General features: G+C 46.3%; 2 protein-coding genes across 2 annotated transcripts in view; one reads left to right on the forward strand and one right to left on the reverse strand.

Moving 5' to 3' along the window:
- CHRNA3 (cholinergic receptor nicotinic alpha 3 subunit) lies at window positions 1621-22654 on the forward strand. Its single transcript, XM_001925760.6, has 6 exons — window positions 1621-1891; window positions 3558-3697; window positions 3809-3853; window positions 5787-5896; window positions 12702-13713; window positions 19795-22654. The coding sequence occupies exons 1-6, from the start codon at window positions 1810-1812 to the stop codon at window positions 19921-19923; spliced, it is 1518 nt and encodes a 505-aa protein (XP_001925795.3). The 5' UTR covers window positions 1621-1809; the 3' UTR covers window positions 19924-22654.
- Window positions 22771-24694, reverse strand: part of CHRNA5 (cholinergic receptor nicotinic alpha 5 subunit) — a 43012-nt gene continuing 41088 nt past the window's right edge. The window contains exon 6 of the mRNA XM_021098834.1: window positions 22771-24233. Within this exon, the coding sequence (XP_020954493.1) occupies window positions 24072-24233 (162 nt within the window). The 3' untranslated portion in view covers window positions 22771-24071. The remainder of the gene's footprint in view (window positions 24234-24694) is intronic.

A 24694-nucleotide genomic window follows, 5' to 3' on the forward strand; every position in this document is an offset into this window, starting at 1 on the left:
TTGTTTTTTTGTATCCGTGTATGGATGTTGAAGCACATTTAGGTTGTTACTAATTTGGGGCAATTATCAATAGAGTTGCTATAAACATCCACTTAGAGGATTTTGTACGAACAGAAATTTTCATTTCTCTAGATAAATACTCAAGAATGGGATTGTTGGGTCATATGGGGAGAATATGTTTTACTGTATATGAAACTGTCAAACTGTTTTCTGGAGCGGTTATGCTATTTTGCATTCCCACCAGCAAAGTATGAGAGAGCCAGCTGCTGTTTCCTCGTCTGCACTTGGGGTGGATTTGTTTGTTTGTTTGTTTATTGCCATCTCAGTGGCTGTTAAATGAATACCACCTTGGTTTTAATTTGCTTTCCCTAATGGCTAGTGATGTTGGACATATTTTCATGAACTTTTTGACTTTATCTTGGTCTTGTCTGTTTAACTCTTGCTCATTTTTAAACTGGGTTTTAGTTTTCTCACTACTGAGTTCTTAAAAATAGATATTTCTTAAAAATAACTATTTATTGACATATCATAAAATTCACCCATTTTAAGTGTACTTTTCAATGCATTTGGGTAACACAGTTATAGAACACTGGCATCTCCCCAACACCATCCCTCATACCTATCTATCCTTACTTTTGAGTTTTGAGGATTCTTTATATCTTCTGGATATAAGTCCTTGGTTGGATATATGATTTGCAATATTTTCTAAATAAAGGGCTCTTGCCAGGAGAATGCTCTAAACAGGGCCTGAGAGTAAGCTCCAATTCTTACAAATATTTTCCGAGTCCTGCAAAATATCTCTTTTTGTCTGGTTTTCATGCGGGTAGGTGGCCCATTCTGGAAATAATGAAGGCAACTCACCTGTGCTGTGAAAAAGGAACTCCAAGGAAGCTCTCAGGAGCCCCACCCCACAACTGGTGGGTGGTCAAAGAGGCCAAAGCTGCTTGCTCATCACAGAACTGTCCTGGGGCACCCAAGGGTGCAGATAGGCGAGTGGGCACAGGAGGTTCTGCAGGGACGGGGCGCGAAGTGCAGGCTCTCTGATGGCTCCATCTCGAAATCTCATTTTAAATTTTGTTATTTCTTTTATTTGTTATCAAGAGCCATTTCAAACACGTTTTATAGTAAAATAGGATAACATCCTCCAAGTGTTTCTCATCTAGCCTCAACAATGATCAACTCATAGCCGATATTGTTTCAACTGACTCCAACTTTTCCCCCCGTCGTAAACTATGAGAACTCTTAAAAATACAAGTACCACTATCCTGAAATAATTAACAAGTACTTAATCGTGTCAAAATCTTGAGGCCTCGCTTTGAGAATGTGTTACAACCTCAGGCAGACGGTCCCGCGGTCCCCAGGCCAGGGGGATGGAGGAGACTCGCACTCACCGAGGAAGCCAGGGACAGAGATTCAGCCTCTATTCTTGCCTGTGGTCTGCCAGTACGGCTACGGTTGACCAGGCGCGCAGCCATCCTTGGGCTGCAGGGACCACAGAGGGAGGGGTGAGACCGCCGGCACAGCGCACTAGGGCCCGCCAGTCCCTCTTCTCCCGGGCGGGCGAAACCCACAGCGGCGGGCGGGGCGGCGCCGGGGTTGGGGGCGGGGTTGGGGGCGGAGCAGCCTTGGCCGCACGCGCCGCGCCCGGGGCTTGCTTGGAGGGAGCGGGCTGCGTGTGCAGCCCAGTGGGGCGAGTCTGTCTTCGCCGCTGCCGCCGGGCTCCCGACGGTCTGGCTCCGCTCGTGCCGAACGCCCCACGCCGTCCGTCCCGTCCGCGCGGAGTCTCTGGTCAGAGCCAGCCCACCAACCATGGGCGCCCATCCGGGCAGAGTCCGAGTTGCTAGTCTCTCGCTGCTCCGGGTGCTACCGCTGCTGCTTCTGCTGCTGCCAGGTGCGGGCGCGGGTCGAGGGGGCACGGAGGGACGAGTACCTCGACCGAGCGGGGACTGGGGGTCCGAAGGGGTTGCGGTGTGGAGTGCGAGAAGGAGGGAGAAGGGCGAGGTGGCCGGTGGACTGGCTCCCGGCCGGCGGCGAATTGGGGGGGCGGGGTGCGCGTTTCCCACTCGGCTTCCTCCTCTTCGAGAGACATTTGAGCGCGGACGGGAGGCGCGGGGAGGGCCCTCACAGGAGCCCTTCCTTCCCCGGCCCAGGGTACGATTCGAGTCCCTGCCCTGCCCATCGTCCTGCTCCGCGCCCTGAGTGGGCGCGGAGTTCGTCCAGGCCGTGGATTCCGCCATCTGCATTCTGCCCACCCCCTCATTTTGCGAATAGATGGGAAAGCTGAGGCCAGAGATGGCTAAAGACTTGACCGGAGCCAGCTGGGGCAGAGGAGGGAGTCGCTTTGGGGGCGCCGGTCTCTCCTCGTCGTCTTGGCCTCTCTACGCTCCTGGCCGGCTGCTTTGAGACCCCTCTAGCAGCGGAGCGCGCCTCTGTCCTCTGCCTGGTGTCTAAGAAGAACCTGCTAGGGAGAAGCCGGCCCTAACCCGCCGCCAAAAAGCCTGGGAGGGCTGGTAGATACCAAGGGGCGAGGGAGGAGGGATTTGGCAAGGCTGCTGGCGCTCTCTAGGTTGGGAGAGCGGTTGTGGCCCTGCACCCAGCGTTCTGTTTCTGCCCCCACCTCCCGCCCGGTGATCGGAGCACATCCCACTGGGCTTCCCCCCCCCCTCCGTGGCCTCTCCTTTGTTTAGGGGGAGCGGGGAGAGGTCCATATCCCTAGAGAAGTGGGTTGGACTTCACCAAGGATTCCCCTCATCCCCTCCCCAGGTTGTGCCCAGATCTGTATATGGTAAGCACCAGACAGCTGACTCAAGATGCCTGGGGTGTGGCTTATAAACAAAGAGGGTCCCCAAGGGTTTCCGAGAGGAAAGGGTCTTTGATCTGGCTGTGAAGACAGCAAGGGCAGGAACCATGGGAGCCATGCAGGTACCTGCTTCTAAGAGATTTGGTGGCCAAACCCCTACAGGACCCTAGGTGGGAAGGAGAGCCCCAGTCCTGGGCCTCAGTCTCTCTCTGGCCCTGGGTGACCCCATGTTGCCTTGTCTTGGGAGTGGTCTGGTCACCTTGCCATCGTGGAAGCAGTGAGGTGCTGTACCCAGGCAGATGGCACTGGTATCACACACCTGCCCTGGAATAACAAAGAAGGTAAAGACAGCTCTTGAGCTATTACCATAGGCTAGCACTGAGCTAGGCACTTACTCATAACAGCTCTACAAGGTGGATACATTTATAATCTTTATTTCTACAGATGAAGAAACTGAGGTTCAGAGAGGTTAACCACATGCCTAAGCTCACACAGCTCACCAGCAGTTTGTCAGGATTTGCACCAGAGTGATCCAAATTCAGAGCCTGGGCTTATAACCATTCTGGTCCTCACTGAATGTGTGACCTCTTGGAATCCCTCCTCTTTTGGGTCTCCGTTTCTCAGTCTGTAACTTGAAGGAGTGAGACTGCAAGTCTGGAGTTCCAGACAGGACCCCCAGCAGGTGGAAAGGAGGCTGTAGGTGGCTGTGGGGGAAAGTGATGACTTCCTCAGGATCTGACAGGGTTACTTCCCTCAGCGGCCAGCACCTCCGACGCTGAGCATCGTTTGTTTGAGCGGCTGTTTGAAGATTACAATGAGATCATCCGGCCAGTGGCCAATGTGTCTGACCCTGTCATCATCCAGTTTGAGGTGTCCATGTCACAGCTGGTGAAAGTGGTGAGTGCCAGAGCCACAAGCCATGGTCGTGGGGTATGGAGCTTCTGGAACAGCCTTTCCCAGAATCAGTTTTGTTTTTGTAATTCAACATCTACTTTAATCTCTTTCTAGGATGAAGTAAACCAAATCATGGAGACCAACTTGTGGCTCAAGCAAGTGAGTGACCAGACCCTGAGCACTGCTGCCCCCTGGTGGTGACTACTTTATTTGCTGTCTGTGAACCAAGGGCCAAAGCCCCCACTTTGCTCCCAGGGACCCAGATCAGGGGTCCACTGGCTGGCTGAATTTTTTTCAGCCACACCCCAGTGGCCAGCACACGACACCTGTTCACTCTTACTGGTCCTCTCTCTTCTGCGGGGCTCGGGGGCTCTTGTGATCATTCAGGGGGATCATGTCAGGGACAGGGATAGGAGGGCTACTCCTGCTTCAGTGGGAAAGTTGTGTTTTGATTTTCCCTTTCCGTTGCCCAACTGGGAGTGAGGATGCCTGAAAGGGAAAATGGCTGCTGCCCCCCACAGCCTGCAGGACAGAATGCAAACATCCCTTCCATGGAGAAGGGACCATTCCAGGCCACAGTGAGCTCTGACCAAGGACCACTGTGGTTTTCTGAGAAAGAAAAGAGGGGAGGCTTCTGGGAGGTAGAGGATGAGGACGGGCAGCCACCAAGTTCACTTCCAGGGTCCTGAGGCATCTGCTTAGCTACACCTCAGTTGCCCAAAAAAAAAAAAAAAAAAAAAAAAAGCCACCTCCCCTGTCATGACAGTGCATAGGGGCTTCCAACTAGCCATGAGCCATGGTACGCCACCCAGCCCCTGACCACCGGTAAGGATGAGGCACCCCAGTGCTTGGCTCCACCTGCTCACCTTGTTGGAAGCCTGTCTTCCCAGTGGTCTGTGGCCAGCTCGCCTGGGGATGCCTGAGTCCCCAGAGCCCCTCTCCAGGCCCTCTGCCTCCAGAGGAAGGGGGAAAAGAGCGGGGATGGGTGGCACTGGCCCCAGAGCAGTCACACAGGCCTACAGTGACCGCAGAGCCAACCAGGATGCCTTCCTGGAGGGGCATGCTCCCTGGAGGTCCCTACACCCACAGCTGGACACTCCAGTGTGGACTTCAGCTGGTCTGTCTCTTCCTGGACTTGGGGTCACATGCACTGCTTTGCAGCCCCCTGGAAGGACTACAGGGTCCAGGCCCTCAAGTCACAGATGACAGATTGCAGCCTGGAAAGAGACACCTCCATGCTCACACACAATGGGGCTGGCCTGGGCCTGGAGTGTCTAGGGTGGGCCTGAGACACCTCTTTCTCTTCCTCTTGCTAAAAACTCATCCTTAAGTCAGAATCCTATGCCATGTGTTGTTGCTGGGAGGGTGGGAGCAAGGGTTCTGGATTTTGCTGTTTAGATTGAGGCCAAAGAATTCGGCTTCCCCTCGTCCTCCTCAGGGAGCCTTTGTGCAGAGGTGGACAGATAACTCACTGGCCTAAGGGTGATCCTTCCACTGGCCCAGCCAACTCAGCACTCAGCTCACGAAGCCTTCCTTCCCGGGAGGCTGGTAGGCGTGACACCCATTCCGCTCTGGGGTTCCCGTCCCTCCAGCCTTATCTCTCAGTCCTCAGGTGCTCCGGACTCAGATCTCCCAGCCTCTGCACCCAGACACTCCTTGGGCTGGTGGGATCATGGCTCTTCCCCAGAACCCTTCAGAGGCCTTCCCTGCTTAACCAGGAGGTGGAAGGGGTTCCATGTGTCCTTAGTGCTGTTACTGGGGCTTCATGGCATGTCTGAGCCATTTCAGGGCCATAAGCAGCAGGAGCTTAAGGCAGGGACCCGGACCTGGCACTGAAAATGACTGGAGAAAGCCAGATAAGGGCTGGGCCCATCCCAATCACAGAGGCAGTGGCTCCTGGCAGCCAGGAGGCAGCCTGCACACTCAGCCCAGTGCTGTCTCCCCCACAAGCACCCACATGACAAAGTGGGCCAATGTGGTCTGGGTCAAGGAGGCGGCTGTGACATACCGCAGAGGCGGGGAGGTCAGCAGGGTGGATGGTGTCATGAGAAGCAACACCATGCTGGCTCTTCCGCTGCCCTCTCCCCCCCAGATCTGGAATGACTACAAGCTGAAGTGGAACCCCTCCGACTATGATGGGGCAGAGTTCATGCGTGTCCCCGCGCAGAAGATCTGGAAGCCAGACATTGTGCTGTATAACAAGTAAGGTGCTTGGTGGCCCCCACCCTCTCAGGGCTGTCAGCCGGGACCCGGGTCCTTGGCCTGCTGTGCTCTATAGCCCAGCCTTCCCGGGACCTTTGCCAAGAGGGCTTCATTTGGTTCATTCCACAGGTATTTATTGAGCATCTACTCTATGCCAGGTGCCGGAGGTACAGTGGCACAAAATAGATGCCCCCTCCCCTTGCCTCTAGGAGTTGACCAGGCACCAGGAAAGGCAGGCATGAGTTACGGTGCCCAAATATGCTAGTACAGACTGGAGGTAGGGTGAGGAAGGCAATCCAGGTGTGTGTGTTGTGGGGTAGGGGGGTGTATCACTAAGGCCCTCCCTGGGACCTGACCTTCCCTGTAAGCTGGGCGTCACCCCCCCCCCCCGGGTTAGGACACAGGCAAGCTTCATTCTTCTACCCCCCTGATGAATGCTCCCTGCCCCTGCCCGATGCTGCCTGTGTGCCTCTGCTCACCAGCTGTAGAAAGCCTCCCCTCTTTCTTGTAAAGGTTCTTCCTCTGCTGGTGTGAATTTGCCCATCGTGGTAACTGCAAAACCTGCCTCTCTTTCCTAAGCCCACACAAACCTGACATGTTTAACCTCTGTTATTAGGCAAGTGTAATCTTAATTGATGTTTTACAGTATATACCAGTTTGTTCTCCAGTATTGGAAAGCTTCATTTTCGCACCTGTGCTTTATCTCTGGCATTATAATGTCTTAAAAAACCATTAAGTTGGAGTTCCTGTCATGGCTCTGTGGTTAATGAACCCTGCTAGTATCCATGAGGATGCAGGTTTGATCCCTGGCCTCACTCAGTGGGTTTAGGATCCGGCGTTTGCGTGAGCTGTGGTGTAGGTCGCAGATTTGGCTCGGATCCCACATGGCTGTGGCTGTGGTGTAGGCCAGTTGCTACAGTTCTGATTTGACCCCTAGCCTAGGAACCTCCATATGCCGTGAGTGTGGCCCTAAAAAGACAAAAACAAAAAACAAAAAAAAAAAACCCACATTAAGCCTATTTCAGCAAAACTCTTCATATAGAATTAACCTAATCTGATTTTAATGAATAAAACCATTCTGTGTTTAGGTTTTTATGCTCTGTTAGTACAAATTAATATGTTTCGCTATTAGTATTGGGACTAGAGACGCTATGTTTTTTGGCTGAATCCCACTTTTTAGGCACTGGCTAAAAGATCCATTCCAAAGATGGTCCATGTTTCATTTATTGCTTTCCCAAGAAAAGACAGCATTCATAAATATGTTTCTTTCATGAAGTTTGTAAATTGGTCCTTAAAGAACTGAGACAGAAGATAAATTACACTGGCTTGCAGAATATGAACCATCCTAGGAATCTCCTGGTCCAAAGGCTCTCAGGGAGCCGGGCAGGGTGGTGAGAATTTTTGCTAAGCTAAAATTAAGAAAGGGGGCACAGATTTTAACCTTACGATTTGAATATCATAGCTGCTTTTTTGCTGGCAATCTTGGGTGAACAGCTGGAGTACTGTAGGATGTATGCTTTTAACACTACTGAGAGACATGGCGAAATGCTTCAAATCAGATGTGGAGAGGAACAAATATCCCAAGGAATTTCCTTGGAATCTGAAGCTGAAAATAACATTTACAGAAAATCATCCAAGTCTTCTCTCCTTGTTAAAACTTTGGTTTTTCTCAGGACTGAACCTCTGGTGAGAGTTTCTTTTCAACACATTGGAAATACTTTTTACCTTCTTCTGCCAGCTTCTCCTTGATTTTTTTTTTTTTTTTTGGTCTTCTGAAGTTCATTCTTTAGTAGAATCCTCAGGAAGTATTCTTGGACACAATATAGCGTAAGTTCTCACAAGTTCATAATTGACTGTAGCCTTTTCAGGCAATCCTTTTAGGTCATTTCGCTGATATAAAATCTTTGGCTCTTATTTCCTTCTATGAAAATCTTTAAAATGCTGACTCATGGTGACAACTAATGTCAAGCGAATATTCTTTTTCTTGTAAAATCTGGTGACTTGGCAAGAGAAAGGAAGCTCTAGTAACAAGTGTGCCAGGACCACAAATGTAAACCATCACTGTCCTGGTTTAAATTGGGATGCAGAGTCAGCTTGTTTTTAAGTGGGTTGTTCTTTTTCTTGGGTAACCCAAAGATATTTTTTTCTTTTATCTTTAGAATCTAGTTTTTTACTCTGTACCAGATACATAATAAGCCTTCTTTTTTTCCAGTAAATTTTTTGTGAATCAGGTTTTTAAGATTTGTTCTATTGCTTTATCTCTCCAGCAACTTCATTTTCACATATATTGGAACTTCTTTACCTATAGTCTATGTTATTTTCTCTCAAATTCTTTTTTGTCTCTTTTTTAAAGTAATTTTTTTCTTTCTGTTTTTTATTCCCATCACTACACTTTCCATGGTGTCTGCTTAATGTAATGTTTTAGCTCAGTCTTTATTTTATTTTTTGTCTTTTTAGGGCCACACCCATGGCACATGGGAGTTCTCAGGCTAGGGGTCAATTGGAGCTATAGCTTCTGGCCTACACCACAGCCACAGCAACGTGGGATCCGAGCCACATCTGTGACCTACACCACAGCTCACGGCATCGCCGGATCCTTAACCCACTGCGTGAGGCCAGGGGTCGAATCCACAACCTCATGGTTCCTAGTTGGAACCATGTTTCCGCTGCACCACGATGGGAACTCCTAGTCTTTATTTCTAAAATGAGATGTTTAAAATTTCATTTTTTCCTATTCTTTCCTAAGATCTGCCAGCTCTTTAGTCATCCTCCCACTGCTAACCCAAATTATTTCTTAACGTTTCTGATTTATGCTGCTCTTTCACAGTTGTAAAAGATTGCTTAGTTTCTTTTAGTTTAATTTGAAATATCAGATTGTCGGTTTCATTTGCTCTGTGGCTCTATTTTTGTGATGTGCACTTACCTGCTTGTGTGTTATTCAATTATTTTTGATATGTTTCTTATGTTAAGATGGGGTTCAGGCTAACCCTTTTTTTTGGTTGCTCTTGATTCAATAGATGGTCTTTGCTGTACTTTTAAGATGGGCTCCCCAGGGATGGGGGGGTGGGGGGAATAAGTAGGGGTGGGACCCTTGTGTTACTTACTTGGGAGTTCCCTTGAAGCATTAAAATGCTCTGCGTGGACACCTCCGAAGCCCAAGACCTGCACCTTCTAGACAACTGCTTCTCTAGTTTCTGAACGTCTTCTCAGCCTGTCTCCCACCCTGTTCAGTTTGGATCCTACCCTAGGCAGCTTTGCTCGGAGTGGGCCTCTGTCCTCTAGGAGCAGTTTGGAAGGGTGGGTCTTTCTGAGCTTGAGAGCCAACACCAGCCCAGACCGCTCTGCAGGCCTCGGGGGACGCCCATCTGTCCTCTCCCACAAACTGGAACCTGTGGCGTCCTCCCTGCTTCGATATTCCCTTTGCTAAGGATATGACACAAATGCAGACGTTTGTGGGTTTTTGTTTTTGGTTTTGGTTGCCCCAAGGCATATGGAGATCTCAGGCCAGGGATCAGATCTGAGCCACAGTTGTGACCTAAGCTGCAATTGTGACAATGTCGGATCCTTAACCCACTGTGCCAGGCCAGGGATCAAACCTGTGTCCCAATGCTCTCAAGATACTGCCGATCCCGTTGCGCCACAGCGGGAACCCTAAGGTCTTCTTTTTTCAAGGGAAGATACTTCTTGATGATTCTATCTGGGGATCTCAAGATAAGAGAACTCAGCTTGGCCACCTCCACAGCAGCTAATCCCACAAGAATCCTATGTAGGGCCCGCTGCTGGTGGTGACTCGACCCCACACTCTCGTATCTGGGGTGCATGGGGTTCTCCATAGCCTAACTTTGCGGACGTTGTGGACAGCGTTTTTTTGTTTTTGTTTTGTTTTTTGTTTTGTTTTTTCTTTTGCTATCTTGTTGCCCTAGATTGCCCTATTTTTCTGAGGAAATGTGGAGAGATTAAAGAAACGGAAGCCAGAGTTCCTGCTGTGGCTCAGTGGTTAACGAACCTGACTAGAATCCATGAGGACATGGGTTCAATCCCTGGCCTCATTCAGTGGATTAAAGATCCCACGTTGCTGTGGCTGTGGTGTTGGCCGGCAGCTGCAGCTCCAATTGGCCCCCTAGCGTGGAACCTCCATGTGCAGCTGGTGTGGCCCTAAAAAGCAAAAAGAAAGAAAGAAAGAAAGAGAGAGAGAGAAAGAGAGAGAGAGAGGGAGGGAGGGAGGGAGAAAGAAAGAAAGAAAAAGAAAGAAACAGATGCTATTATATCTTTCTCACATCATCACCCTCGCTCAGATGCCCCCCGCTCATCATCTGAACCGTCCCTGCCTCTTCTTCTTTTAATCAACTCACACGGTTGAGCAGCACACTGGCTTTGACCTTCCCCCCCTCTGCTGACCCTCATCTCTTGGGCACCCACGGGGTAAGATCATTTGTTTTCCGGTCATTCATTCACTCAACTAATGCTTACCAAGTGCGCTCTGTGTGGCTGGGGCCGTGCCAGGCCCCAGTCCCCAGCAAGGTCTTCATCTTCTGTCTCCCAGTGGCAGAGCTAGGCTGCTGACACTGCCACCAGCAGGCCTCCTGGTCTGGGCAGACACAGCCCGGGGCTCTGTAGGCAGCAGCCACAGTACCAGGAACCCTGGAAAATAGCAGAAATGCACACCAGCAACCAAGGTAAGCTGATCTCTGGTGTCTGGCCTTTTGGACACACACTTGATGACTCAGGTTCAAGGCTCAGCCACCAGCTGTCTGTTGGACCCTGAGCAGGTGGGTCCTGCTCTCTGACCTTCAGATTCCTCTTCAGTAAAAGGAGGGGATCAGACTAGATAGACTGTTCTGTGAAGGGCTGGGGAGTAAGTCTTATAAGTTTTGTGGGCCTTGTGGGCTCTTGTCACGGCTGCTCAGCCCTGCCCTCATGGTTCAAAAGTAGCCCTAGACAGTAGACCCCAAAGAGGTTTGCACCAGTCAGCATTTATTTACAGAAATAGGGGCCAGGCCGGTGAACCATGATTTGCCAACTCCTGGACCAGACCCTGGGCTCTGAAGGTCTATTTTGTTGATCCATGATGCTATCAGGAAGGTTGTTCTGGCAGCCTCTGCCTTTCCCAGGGTGCCCTCAGCCCTCTGTCTGGTGTGGGCCAGTCTCCCGGACCTCCTCAGGGCCAAACGTACTCAAGTCCATTCGGGGCTGTGCGGGTCCCCCCTGACCCCGCATCCCCCTCTCATAGCCCTCCTTTCCTCTGGGGCCGGGAGCTGGGATTCATCTTCCTGTGGGAAACTGGGGGCCCAGAAGGAGAAAAGTGGGCCTATGAGTGTATAACCCAGCAGGGCACCTTTGCAGCAACCCAGGTGGCTGGAGTAAAGGCAGGCAGTGGATTTGGCACCGCGTCTTCACGTGTAATCACTGTCCTGCTCCATAGACGCCACGTGAGGGTGGGAGGCCCTGAAACATCCCCTTCTGTTTTCACACAGTTCTGTCCAGGAACAAGAAGACAGGATATCCCTAAACATTTAGGTTGTCATCTTTTTCCGCTCTTCAGGCAAATGGGTTCAGGGATGGTTCCCTTTAGGACATGAACACCTTCACAGGCTGACCCAGCGAAATGTCAAGAGCCTTCACTGGGCGGCAAGGCCATTGTCACAAGGAGAGACAGGCTTCACTCTCAGAGGCGATACCGGACAGGGTGTTGAGTTGTCACCAGCAAATCTTCCATTGCACAAACCAGCTGATAAATACCAATAGACCAGTCCTAGGAATCATGTATATCTCTGCATAGAAAGAAAGTCAGGGATTCCTGTGGTGGCTCAGTGGGTTAAAAGATCCCTCATCCTAGTCCATGAGGATGTGGGTTCCATCCCTGGCCTCGCTCAGCAGGTTAAAGGATCCGTCATTGCCACAAGCTGTAGTGTAGGTCACAGACGTGGCCCATATCTGTTGTTGCCTTGGCTGTGGCTGTGGTGTAGGCCGGCAGCTGCAGCTCCAATTTGACCCCTAGCCTGGGAACTTCTGCAAAAGTGGCAAGAAAAAAAGAAATAAGGAAGGAGGGAGGGAGGCCAGGGTGCACATAGCTAAAAGGAAGGGAGAAGGAACACGGGGAAAAAATGGGGAAAGACAGATGGCAAAGGGACCTGTCTTACTGGACTTGAAAGACAAGGAATCAGAAAACATGGGTTATTCCCTCTAAGGCAGTGCAGGGAAGAATGGGGAGTGTGGCGAATCAGGATCCAGAGGCAGGACCTGTTACTAGACCCATCTAACTGGCTTAGATGAATGGGAGTGGGCTCCACAGTGGTCTTTGCAGCCCCTTCCAGGTCCACAGTCTGGTTTCACATACATGTGTGTCACACACTGGGCACCCAATGGAGACAGAATGAGGAGGCATTAACAAGTGCCAAACCACAGAGACGGCAAGTGGCAAACATCCCCAAAGCTCTCGTAAACACCTGCCTCCGGATGACCTCTTGCATTGATTTCTGTTATTTCTTTAATGAAAGGAGAAAACCATCTCTGGCACTGGGTGTGTCTCAATAAATATCAAGTCGGGAGTTTACGGTGTGGAATGAACCAGTAGCATCCCCCCGGGTGATGACTATGGCAGGTTGGTGGGGGGCGGGGGTCCTAAGCCCCAGTATCCCCACCGGCACATGGTGAACAGGGCGACCTTTCACGGCACTTTGAGCTCTCATATTCCGCAGTCTGACAAATTGTGACTTGCTGTGTACCTGCTGGTGGTGTGAGAAGCTGGATTCGACGACCACCAGTGACAACCTGTGTGCCACAGGCCTCCTCTTTGTCCTTGCAGCGCTGTGGGGGACTTCCAGGTGGATGACAAGACCAAAGCGTTACTCAAGTACACGGGGGAAGTGACCTGGATCCCCCCGGCCATCTTTAAGAGCTCGTGCAAAATCGACGTGACCTACTTCCCATTTGATTACCAGAACTGCACCATGAAGTTCGGCTCGTGGTCCTACGACAAGGCAAAAATCGACCTGGTCCTGATCGGCTCCTCCATGAACCTCAAGGACTACTGGGAGAGCGGCGAGTGGGCCATCATCAAAGCCCCCGGCTACAAACACGACATCAAGTACAACTGCTGCGAGGAGATCTACCCAGACATCACGTACTCGCTGTACATCCGGCGCCTGCCTCTCTTCTACACCATCAACCTCATCATCCCCTGCCTGCTCATCTCCTTCCTGACCGTGCTTGTCTTCTACCTGCCCTCCGACTGCGGCGAGAAGGTGACCCTCTGCATCTCGGTCCTCCTCTCCTTGACCGTGTTTCTCCTGGTGATCACCGAGACCATCCCGTCCACGTCACTGGTGATCCCCCTGATCGGCGAGTATCTCCTGTTCACCATGATTTTTGTAACCCTGTCCATCGTCATCACTGTGTTCGTGCTCAACGTGCACTACAGGACCCCAACCACGCACACGATGCCCACATGGGTGAAGACTGTATTCCTGGAGCTGCTCCCCAGGGTCATGTTCATGACCAGGCCAGTGAGCACCGAGGGTAACGCTCCGAAGCCCAGACCCTTCCATAGCGCTGAGCTCTCAAACCTGAACTGCTTCAACCGTACCGAGTCCAAGGGCTGCAAGGAAGGCTACCCCTGTCAGGACGGGCTGTGTGGCTACTGCCACCACCGCCGGGTAAAAATCTCAAATTTCAGTGCCAACCTCACGAGGAGCTCCAGTTCTGAATCTGTTGACGCCATGCTGTCCCTCTCTGCGCTGTCGCCAGAAATTAAAGAAGCTATCCAAAGTGTCAGGTACATTGCTGAAAATATGAAAGCGCAAAATGAAGCCAAAGAGGTAAGGATATGTCTCTTATGACATCGGTCATTCATTCATTCAACAAACATTTACTGGGTCCATATGGGCAAGGCTTAGGGTGGGGTTAAGGAATTAGACTGGCATCAGTGGCCTGTGTTTAGACCAGCTCCTCCTCCTCCTTTTTTTTTTTTAAAGCATTTTGGTTTGGTTTCTTCCCACGTTGAATTAGGGTGTTTTAAGTTACTTTTGTCAGTGTTCTCGTTACCAGTTATATGTTCTTGGATGTGCTGCCCCACCTCTATGGGTCTGTCTGCTCACCTGTAAAATGGGATGCTAAAGCTTGTGAGGTGTGCCCTGCATGTAGCTACTGGCCTGCCCCCATCTGGGCTGTGGGAACACCTGACACCCTGAGTGGATTTGGATGTTGGCTGCAAAGGGCAAGAGGCCAGATGATCTCCAGTCAGTATTGATCAGCTGCCGACATTTTAAACGTCACGGCATCCCCTTGCCCAATTTAAGTGGGCATAAAGGACAAGTCTCTTAAGTGTACAGCTCAGTGGATTTTCACATTATGTGTATACCCGTCAACTATGATCTAGGGAAAGATATAGAGCGTTTCCAGTGCCTGAGAAAGTTCCCTTGTGCCCCCCCACCCCGACTCCCCACCCCCGCCAGTGCCTCCTCCCCCTCCTCCTTCCTCAGTAACCACTGATCCTGACCTCTTTTACATGGAGTAGTTTTACCCCCTCTTGAACTTCCTATGAATGGAATTGCATAGTAAAAACTCTTTCATATCTGACTTCTTTCATTCAACAAAATGTCTAAGGTTTATTCTTTTGGATCATTTTTATTAGTGCTCAATATTCTGCAATATGACAACATTGCCCTCTGTTTTTTTTCATTCTACAGTTGTTGGACACTTGTTCGTTTCTATTTGGGGCTATTAAGAATAAAGCTGCCATAAAGATTCTTCTGCATGTCGTTTGGTGAATATATATGCTCATTTCTCCTGGATACATACCTAGTAGTGGAATTGCTGGATCACTGAAGAGAAGCACGTTTCACTTTAGTGGACAATGCGAGGTTTCCAAAGGGTTTGAGCTGATTGACACGCCCCCAGGGCAAGATTTCAGAGTTTCAGGAGCTACACTACGCATCCTCATCCTCGCCAACGTGGGTGAAGGGGCATCTCTCACTGTTTTAATTAGCACGTCCCTGTGGAGTAATGATTAGGGCTCTTTTTCATATGCTTACTGGCCATTTGGATATCTTCTTTCGTGAAATAGCTATTCAAACTCTTGCGAACTATTTTTGTAATTGGGCGAACTATTTCCTCCAAAAATCTCATGCTAGAATTAGTGACAGGGATTAATAATGGGGAAGGAAGTTTTACACTTCTGGGTTTGGCTGCTCCCACCTTGTTTCCCTCCAGGTTTCCAGAATCACGTTCAATAATGCTGTAAGAAGCTCTGCTTTAAATTTAACTGGCTCTGCCTTAAGTTGCTTATTAGCAAAGAGCTAATTAGCAGATAATTTCAGCTTCTGATGCGCTGTAGGTAATTAACATTGGGAGGGAATGTCTGGAGCCTCTTTCATTCTGCTGTGAATGGCCTACCAAAGTGGGAGACACAGGAGGGAGACAGCTGCCCTGTGTCCTCGTCCCACCCTCTGAGCAACTATGAGCCTTGTGACTATAACAATGTAAAATCTCCCGCTGATGCCAGCAATTTAACCAGGAAGTCAGGCACTTCTTTAAATTCAGTAGAAGCAGTTGTTGGACCTTAAGGAAATGGTTGGGAAAATCTCTCATTTGTCTGCCACTAATCACTTCTGCAGATTATTCTCTACTGTTTCTTGATCCACTTTCTAAGTGATCGCTTCTTTTAAGTTCATGACAATTTGCTAAAGACTGAGCTCTAAGTACCCATAGTCTTTGTCGGGCTCTTCAAAACTGTCTTTATTCCAAAAAAAATCATTTACTGGGCACCATACAGGATGTTAGAGCTTCCCAAGAGTTTTGGTTAGTGTTAGAGTTTCCACAAGACATGTGATGGAGACAGACATTTTTCTAAAAATGTTACTGAAAGAGGTATCATAGGTGACATGCCAGGAAGGTAAATGAGTGAACAGCCTGACTGTGGTCAACTACAGGAACATGGTTCATCTCGAGTGGCAGCCACCGCTCACCTCTGGTCATCTGTTTGTTACCTTGAGGGAATGTGGCCCCACTGTTGTTAGATCCTCCAGTTTTTCCAGAGAAAGCAGAAATGAGAACCACAGGCCAGTGGGTTGCACCTGTTTATGAAAGGGTGACAAGTCTTAGAATAAAGAGGCCTACTCAGTCTGAAGAATTCCTTCTTTTTCTCTTACTGTGTGACTGACATGCTTCTAAAACCATTTTCCAAGAATATTTTTAATTTCCTAATTCTCTGGCTCCCTCTTAGCTGGTTTTAACTGTCCTGGGCTCTCAGGAACTTGGACTAAACAGGCTCAGTTCTCCCAGAGCCATCTCCCAAGCATGCTGAAAGCCTGTGAACGACCATCCCTGGACACACTGGGTCCTAAAGGGACAGAAGTGTCATTGTGTCACCTGCCTTGGCTGTTGTTTGTGTTTGTGTTGGTCATCCCCACTTGCTCACACTTGGTCTTATTAGTGAAGAGTTTAACAAATACTGTAAATTCAGATAGGGCTAGGATTGAGTTACAAGTTAGAAAACTAGGTAGGGAGCTTGTGATCCCACGTTAATAGTCTCTGTTGATGGTTCTGATAGCTGATCATTCCAAGGTTGGTTCCTCTGTAGGAGTTGCTCCTGAAGTCTGGGAGATGTGCATAGAGCAGAGCCATGATCTTCTGATCATATCCTGAGACAATTTGTTTTCTATTTGGTGGAAACTTACAAAGAAATATATATATGTATGTATATCTGTTATTTCATTCATTCCAACCAGAGTCTGACTTTTGATTGATGATTTATTTCCATGTGTTGTAATGACTGTTTTTATGAGGGTTAGCTACATTTTGGTCATTTTATTTCATGTTTTCTATTCACTTTTTTTGTGCCTTCACTTTAAAGAGAAAGTTTAGCTGGATACAAAATTCTAGGGTTGAAGTTGTTTTCCTTACATACTTAAAAAATAATACTCCCTGGCCTTTTTGCCAGTGTCATTTTTCAGTGTCATTTCAGAAAAGTTTTAAGGTAACCCAAGTGTTGTTCTTTTCCTTTCTGGTGCCATAGGAAAGGGCCTCACTCTTCTGTTTCTTTCTGGGACTGTATTTACCCCTGCCAGTCACTGAAGCTCTTGAGGTCTTGATTGCTACTTTTCACCCTTGTATTTCCACTTGATTCTTCTATAACAGCTTGTTCACACTTCATGTTTGCAATATTCTCTCCTAGAGAATATCATGTTTGGTTTAGATCCTCAGCTTATCTGTTCCATGAATTTTCTTTCATGTTGTGAAATTGGGGGCCTATAAACTCACTTTCTCTGGGGGTGTCAGCCATCCTTCCTGAATTGTGTTGGAGGGAGGGGCACAAACCCAGGCTCCATAAGGCAGAGGACCTGCAGGGCCACAAACAGGGCCGGACCCTCCTTCAGGGGTGCTTCCTCCCCTCCAGGGACTTCTCTTGACCTCCCACCAGGCTTTGATCTCCTCCATGTTCCTTTCATTCAACTCAGTTGCTTGTCTTTGACGTGGGGCAGCAAGGAGGGAAACATCAGGCTCCACCAGTCAATGGGCACCCGCTCTGCACCTCGGCCAGGTGCTGCTTTGCCTCTGAGTGACCCTGCCTGCAGCTCTGGGCTGGGAGTGTGGCAGGCTGGAAAGAGACACAGTGTTAGGGTAGAAGAGAACACAGCTCCAAAGTCCTCCCCTGTGCATCCCTCCAAGACCCTCCTCCTGCTCCTCCAACCCCTCTGCTTGTGTTTGCCAGGCGACATTTCCCATCTTTAAAGCATGGTCTCCTCTTATTTCTGGGACAGTTCCAGAGTTGGACTGGCAGAGGGAGCCAGGCGCTTGGGCTAGTTCACCATTTTGCCTAATATTCATCTACTTGAACTCATAAGTGCCAAAGCTGGAGTTCCCATTGTGGCTCAGTGGGTCAAGAACCCAACATAGTGTCCGTGAGGATGCAGGTTCAATCCCTGACCTCACTCAGTGGGTTAAGGATCTGATGTTGCCACGAGCTGCAGTGTAGGTTGCAGATGCGGCTCAGATCTTGCATTGCTGTGGCTGTGGGATAGGCTGCAGCTGCAGCTTTGATTCAGCCCCTGGCCTGGGAACTTGCACATGCCACAGGCACGGCTGTAAAAAGAAAAAGTGCCCAAGTTTCCAGAGAATGCCAATATCATTGTGACCTAAAGACCCTGAGTTAGACAGAAAATTAACTTTCACCCAGCTCTGTTTGCAGGATGACCTGTATGTGTGTGTAAGACTCAAGTCTCATCTTTGCTGTCCAGGATAAAACCATGTGAATTGTTTCAGAGGGAGATTTATACTTGGTTAATGGTTATTTTAAAAGCCAATATTTGGAGTTCCTGTCGTGGCTCAGTGGTTAAGGAATCCGACTAGGAACCATGAGGTTGGGGGTTCAATCCCTGGCCTTGCTCAGTAGGTTAAGGATCCGGCGTTGCCGTGAGCTGTGGTATAGGTTGCAGACGCGGCTTGGTTCCCCCGTTGCTGTGGCTCTGGTATAGGCCGGTGGCTACAGCTCCAATTTGACCCCCAGCCTGGGAACCTCCATATGCCGTGGGACCCTAGAAAAGGCAAAAAAAAGACAAAAAAAAAAGCCAATATTAATATCCAAAGGTATTATTCACTAAGGACCCTGTGCCAAGCATGTATTTCATTTCATCCTTATAACAACTGTCTGAGGTAGATACTGTTCTCATCCCCTTTTTACCCATGAGGAAACTGAGGCTAAAAGGGGTCACTTAATTTACCCAGATTCTTACACCTAGAAAGGAACATGAGCCGGGATTATAATGAGTCTCCGTTTTCCTACCCCACTGCCTCCGAGAGTCTTAGGAGGTTTAGCCAGTGGCTAGGGGTGGGGTGGGGGTGTTGGTAGGAATCACAGGGTCTATTGCATATTTGAAGCTTTTATAAACCAAAGTCTTAGGAATTTATATAAAGCATCTTGTGGCAAATAGGGCATTATAGTTCTAATCCATTGACTTCTCAGTGTCATCAAGAGGACACATTTACTCAGGCTCATAATGGTGAAATAAAAACCCTGTCTCCCAGCCCTATTTCAGTGCACTTAATTAAATTACTAAATCACATGCTGCCTCTTTATTATGTGATTATTTCTTCAAATCAGTTGATTCATGGGTTCTCTTTTTCCTCAATTCAATTATGGTTTCCTTGCTTTCTGAGTTGTCTAGGAGTATAATTAATGTACAATTCTTCTTTCTATTTCAGGCCTAAATTGAAGCTCTATTATATGCAATTAGTCTCGCTCTTTCTTCCATCTTCTACTTTATTGCCAGAAATTATTTCTGATGTTCAACCTGTTCTCTAATTCTACAGAAATTCCGTGATACTTTGCCCTTATAATTGAAGATAATACTTGGCTAGTTGGGCATTGTGGAGCTGGGGAGGTGGGGGGCAGTGGAAAAGAAAGAGAGATGATGGGCTTGCCCCGATGTGCTCCTTTCATGGCAAAAGGAAATTAGTATCTAGAATGGGATATGAGCTAGTACTTTGAAATAGCGGGAAATGATATTGGATTGCATCAGCTTTTGCAACAAAGGCCCAGGATCCTCCTCCAGAGGCATCAGTCAAGTAACTAGTTTTAACTAACTTTATAAATTGGAATTCAATGTGGGGGGGGAAAAAAGGGCGGTTATGTATACATTAAGAAATTTCTGATTTAAAGCAGACGTACCATAACAGATATTTTATTCCTAGTTTTTCTAGTGCACAAAAAAATTCTTGAGAATTGTAGATTTCCTCAGACTACATGAATTAGGAAAAAAAAGTTCTTTGGCATATTGATGGCAGGATGGCTTCTCCTACAGGAACATGTTTATTAAATATTCGATATTGAAAATGTGTTTACTTTGTCTTTTTCTTCCTGCTTTTCTTCCTCTTTCATGATCTTTGCTTTTGTCTTTCAGATTCAAGACGATTGGAAGTATGTTGCCATGGTGATTGATCGTATTTTCCTGTGGGTTTTCATCCTGGTGTGCATTTTAGGGACAGCAGGATTGTTTCTGCAACCCCTGATGGCCAGGGATGATGCATAAGCACTGAAGTGTGTGTTTGCCTGAGCTTACTTATGTATGTGTTGGGGGAAGGAGGCTCTTTTTAATTGTATTTTTTATTGGGGTAAAATACACTTAGCATAAAGTTTATCATCTTAACCATGCTTAAGTGCATAGTTCAGTGCTATTCAATACATTCACCTTGTTGTGTAACCATGACCCCCATCCATCCCCGTAACTCTTTCATCTTGTAAAACTGAAACTCTAGACCCATTAAAGTAACTCACCATTCTCCCCTCCCTACCAGCAACCACTATTATACTTTGTCTTTCTGATTTTGATGATTCTAAGTACCACATACAGGTGAGATCATACAGTATTTGTCTTTATGTGACTGGCCTAGTTCACTTTACATAATGTTCTCAAGGTTCATCCATGTTGTAACATATGGCGGAATTTCCTTACTTTTTAAGGCTGAATAATATTCCACTGTTAAGTATATACATTTTCCTTATCCATTCATCTGTTTTAGCTGTTGTGGATAACATTGCTATGAACATGGGTGTACAGATATCTCTGTGATAACTTGCTTTCAATTCTTTTGAGTAGATACCCAAAAGTGCCATTGCTCAATCCTATGGTAATTCTGTTTTTAATTTTTAAAAAAAACTCCATACTGTTTTCCACAATGGCTATACCATTTTACGTGCCCACCAACAATGCACAAGGGTTCCAGTTTCTCTACTGGAAAACTTCATCATACTTATTATTTTCTGGTGTTTGGATAACAGCAAATCTATTGGTTGTGAGGCAGTATCTCATTGTAGTTTTGATTTGTATCTAATGATTAGTGATTTTGAGCATCTTTTCATGTGCTTATTGGCCACGCATATCTCTTCTTTGGAAAAATGTCCATTCAAGATCTTTGTGGTGTTCCCTGGTGACCTAGCTATTAAGGACCCAGCGTTGTCACTGCCGTGGCTCAGGTTTGATCCCTGGCCTAGAAACTTCCATACAAATATCTGTTCCAAGGGCAAGACCAAAAACAAGATCTTTGCTCATTTTTGAATTGGGTTGTTTGGTTTTGTTGTTGTTAAGTTTTAGGAGCTCTCTATATACTATTAATCCTTCATCAGGTATATGATTTGCAAATATTTTCTCCCATTCTGTGCTTTGCCTTTTTACTGTTGATAATGTCTTTTGATGCACAAAATTTTTAAATTTTCATGAAGTCCAATTTGTCTGTTTTTTTCTTTTGTTACCTGTGCTTCTCGTGTCCAAGAAATCACTGCCAAATCCAATGTTATAATGCATTTGTCCTGTTTTCCTCTAAGAGTTTTATTGTTTTAGGTCTTATATTTTAGCTCTTAATAGTAACACACTTCCTATAATCAAGCTACTGGCTTTGTTTTTGGCATTTCAAGGTTTACTTATTAACCAGTAGTCTTGATTTTTGTTTAAAAAAATGATTCATGCAAGAAAAATGTCAAGAGTATTATATGTAAATGAATATTTAACCAACCTTTTGGGTAAGGAAAAGAAATGTCAAAACATAATTCTTCTACAGTGATAAGTAGCATGCTGTGCTATGGACCATGTTAAAATGAAAACTATTTTTTTTTTCCTTTGGTGGTTGAGATATAATGGATGGTTTTCTTCTTTGGCCCATAATCTCCTTGAAGTTGTATACTATTTCAGCAAGATCTCACTACTATTATTTCTTACCATGCACCACTTCTTTTTTTGAAACTGCTTTTCAAGAGTCTAAAGGTCCATGCCCCCACCGCAGAGGACCTCAATTATCTATCTCACATAATTCTAAATTTTTATACTATGAGAAATTATGGCTAGTCACACACTCATTGTTTTTGTCTCTTTAGAGTCGCACCCATAGCATGTGGAATCAGAGCTGCAGTTGCTGGCCTATGCCACAACACACAGGTCCAAGCTGCATCTCTACCTATGCTGTGGCTTGCGGCAACACCAGATCCTTAACCCACTGAGTGAGCCCAGGAATTGAACCCACATCCTCATGGATACTAGTCAAGTTCTTAACCCACTGAGCCACAATGGGAACTCCACACATTCATTATTAATGAACCTTTAGAACAGAGTTTCTCAGAGTCTGATAGCCTAGCGGGTTAAGGATTCAGGGATCCAGTGTTGTCACTGCTGTGGCACAGATTCAATGCCTGGCTTGGGAACTTCCATATGCTGTGCGCATGGCCAGGATAAACAGGGTTTCTCAACCTCAGCACTATTAGCATTTGGAGCCAGATAACTCTGTGTCGGGGGGTAGGGTCTGTCCTATGCATTGAAAGATCTTCAGCAGCACCTTGGCCACTATCCGCTAGACACCTATCCCCATCGCTCACCAGGTGTGACAACCCAAAGTGTCTCCAAAGATTGTTAAATGTCCCCTCAGGGCAAGACCGCTCCTGGCTGAGAACCATTGCTTTAGACAAGTTATTAAGGAGTGAGTACCCTATACTCCACTCTTTTTTTTTTTTTTTTTTTTTTTTTTTTTTTTTTGGCCATGTCCCTGGCATGTGGAAGTTCCTGGGCTAGGGACTGAACCTGCGCCACAGTAGCCAACTGAGCCACAGCAGTGACAACACCAGATCCTTAACCTGCTGTGCCACCAGGGAACTCCTTCACTTCTGAATCTGAATAACCACTGGCAAGAGTTGATGATTTGCATAGACCATTGTACTCTTCTCGCTAGTCCTTATGATGTTTTTCCTGTGCAAAAATAAAACTGACAAAATTGCAACCCACTCTGACTCGTGTTTCAGTAAGTCAAAAGAAGATTTCTATAAAATGTATTTACATGCAAAAATTTTAAAGTAACAGTAATGGAGATCTAAGAAGAGGCATCAGGGATGTATACATGCTATGACAGCCACCAGGCAATTTAAACTCATCAAGCAAGGAGACTCACTCATCAAACAGCATTAAACACGGAGCTACAATAAAATGCAAATTAGACAGGATCCCCTAACGCCTTCCAAAGAGTGTTGACTTGAACTTAAACCAGTTACTTGCTGTGAATAAATAAGGCATTTGTTCTCTCAAGAGCTCAGAGTTCTAAATCAAATGCAAGATTTCTATCAGTATTTTCTTCCCAGTCATAGTTGAGTCAGAGTCATTTAGAGATGAAATTTTATCTTCTCTACCTGTGATACATGACACTGTACTAAGTAAGCTGTAATAGGCTAAGATTACATTATGTCTAAAGGCCCTTGCAGCCGTAAGATTCTTGTACAGTAACTGTTGAAAGAGAAAAAATTGAAACATTATAGGTATGTAACAAGGTGCCTAATTATACATAATTAGAATGCAATCTTGAATCTTGGAAGATGGCTTTTTCACAGAATAATTTAGTAGTGTCCACAGACAGATTGTTAAAATGGGTTTCACTTAATTGTAGTAGATACTTCTAAGATCAAGGATAAAAAAATGCTACCACAATTTATATAGAAGGTGGTTCTAGTAATTGTGGAAAATGTGAACAAGAGGATTGAAATTAATGATATGTTACTGCATGTCCACATGAGTTGTTGATTTCACAATGGAAGGTAAGCTGTAAAAATAGTTAATACAATAATTGTTCAGTTTAAGCATCTAAAAAATAAAATAAGCCTTAAAGGAGTTCGCAGTCCCCATTTTTCATTTTTAAAAAATATTAGTTATAGAAAAGAAATATCATATTCAGTCATTATGATACCAAGCAGTCAGCCTATTTAATATAGCAGTATAATATTATACTAAATATTAGCTGTTACCCAATAAACACAGGGCAAGAGAATTTTTAAATGTGTACCTTTACCAAATGCAGAAAGTTTTGGAATCAGTCTTCAAATACAACCGGAATTTTCCAGCTCAGTCAAAAGATGAACTTCACTGTTGATTACAAAGTAGAATTATTTGCCAGGATACAAACATTTTTTACTAGTACAGTTTAGATAACATTTTGCTATTTTTATAAAATCAAATGTTAGTATCATACTTCAGTCATGCAGCTAAGTGTTCTAATGGGCAATCTATTAAGATGAAGCAATGTTGGTAACTCTGTCATCTATTAGGGCTTGCACCAGATTTAAACCTAATTTGCATTTTCAGAATTTTTATAGGGTCATAATAGATATGTGCCTTTTAACTAAATTCCTGCTACTGTTTTTTGGGAAGTATCACTTATTTGCATTTCCAATATGAATTGGTACTACTATATTTGCCCATTTATAAATAACAGGAACAAAAAGCCCAAGAGATCCAACAATTGAAACCAGGAGGAAAGTCCACAGAAACATCCGATCAAGAACTTGGGCTATGAATTTCCAATCTTCAACAACCTGTATCAAAAGAAAAAATAAAAACACATTAAATAATTAAAAGACATGACATAACTAGTTAATTTACAAATTAACTTGCAGTATAATACAAATGGCTCATTTTGATACATTTTTGTCTTTTTTTTTTTTTTTTTTTTTTAAGACTGCACCTGCAGCATATGGAAGTTCCCAGGCTAGGGGTCAAATCGGAGCTGTAGCTGCCAGCCTACACCACAGCCACAGCAATACAGAATCTGACCCATGTCTGCAACCTACACCACAGCTCACGGCAACACCAGATCCTTAACCCGGAGACCAAGGCCAGGGATTGAACACAAGTCCTCACAGATACTAGTTGAGTTTGTTATCTCTGAGCCACAGTGGGAACTCCCTTGATAGATTTTTTTTAATCAAAATATAGTACTCGAATATTTCACAGTAAATTTTTTTAAATTTTCTTACTATATACAATTATTTCTCTT

Source organism: Sus scrofa, chromosome 7, assembly GCF_000003025.6.
Source record: "Sus scrofa isolate TJ Tabasco breed Duroc chromosome 7, Sscrofa11.1, whole genome shotgun sequence".
NCBI classification, from domain to species: domain Eukaryota; kingdom Metazoa; phylum Chordata; class Mammalia; order Artiodactyla; family Suidae; genus Sus; species Sus scrofa.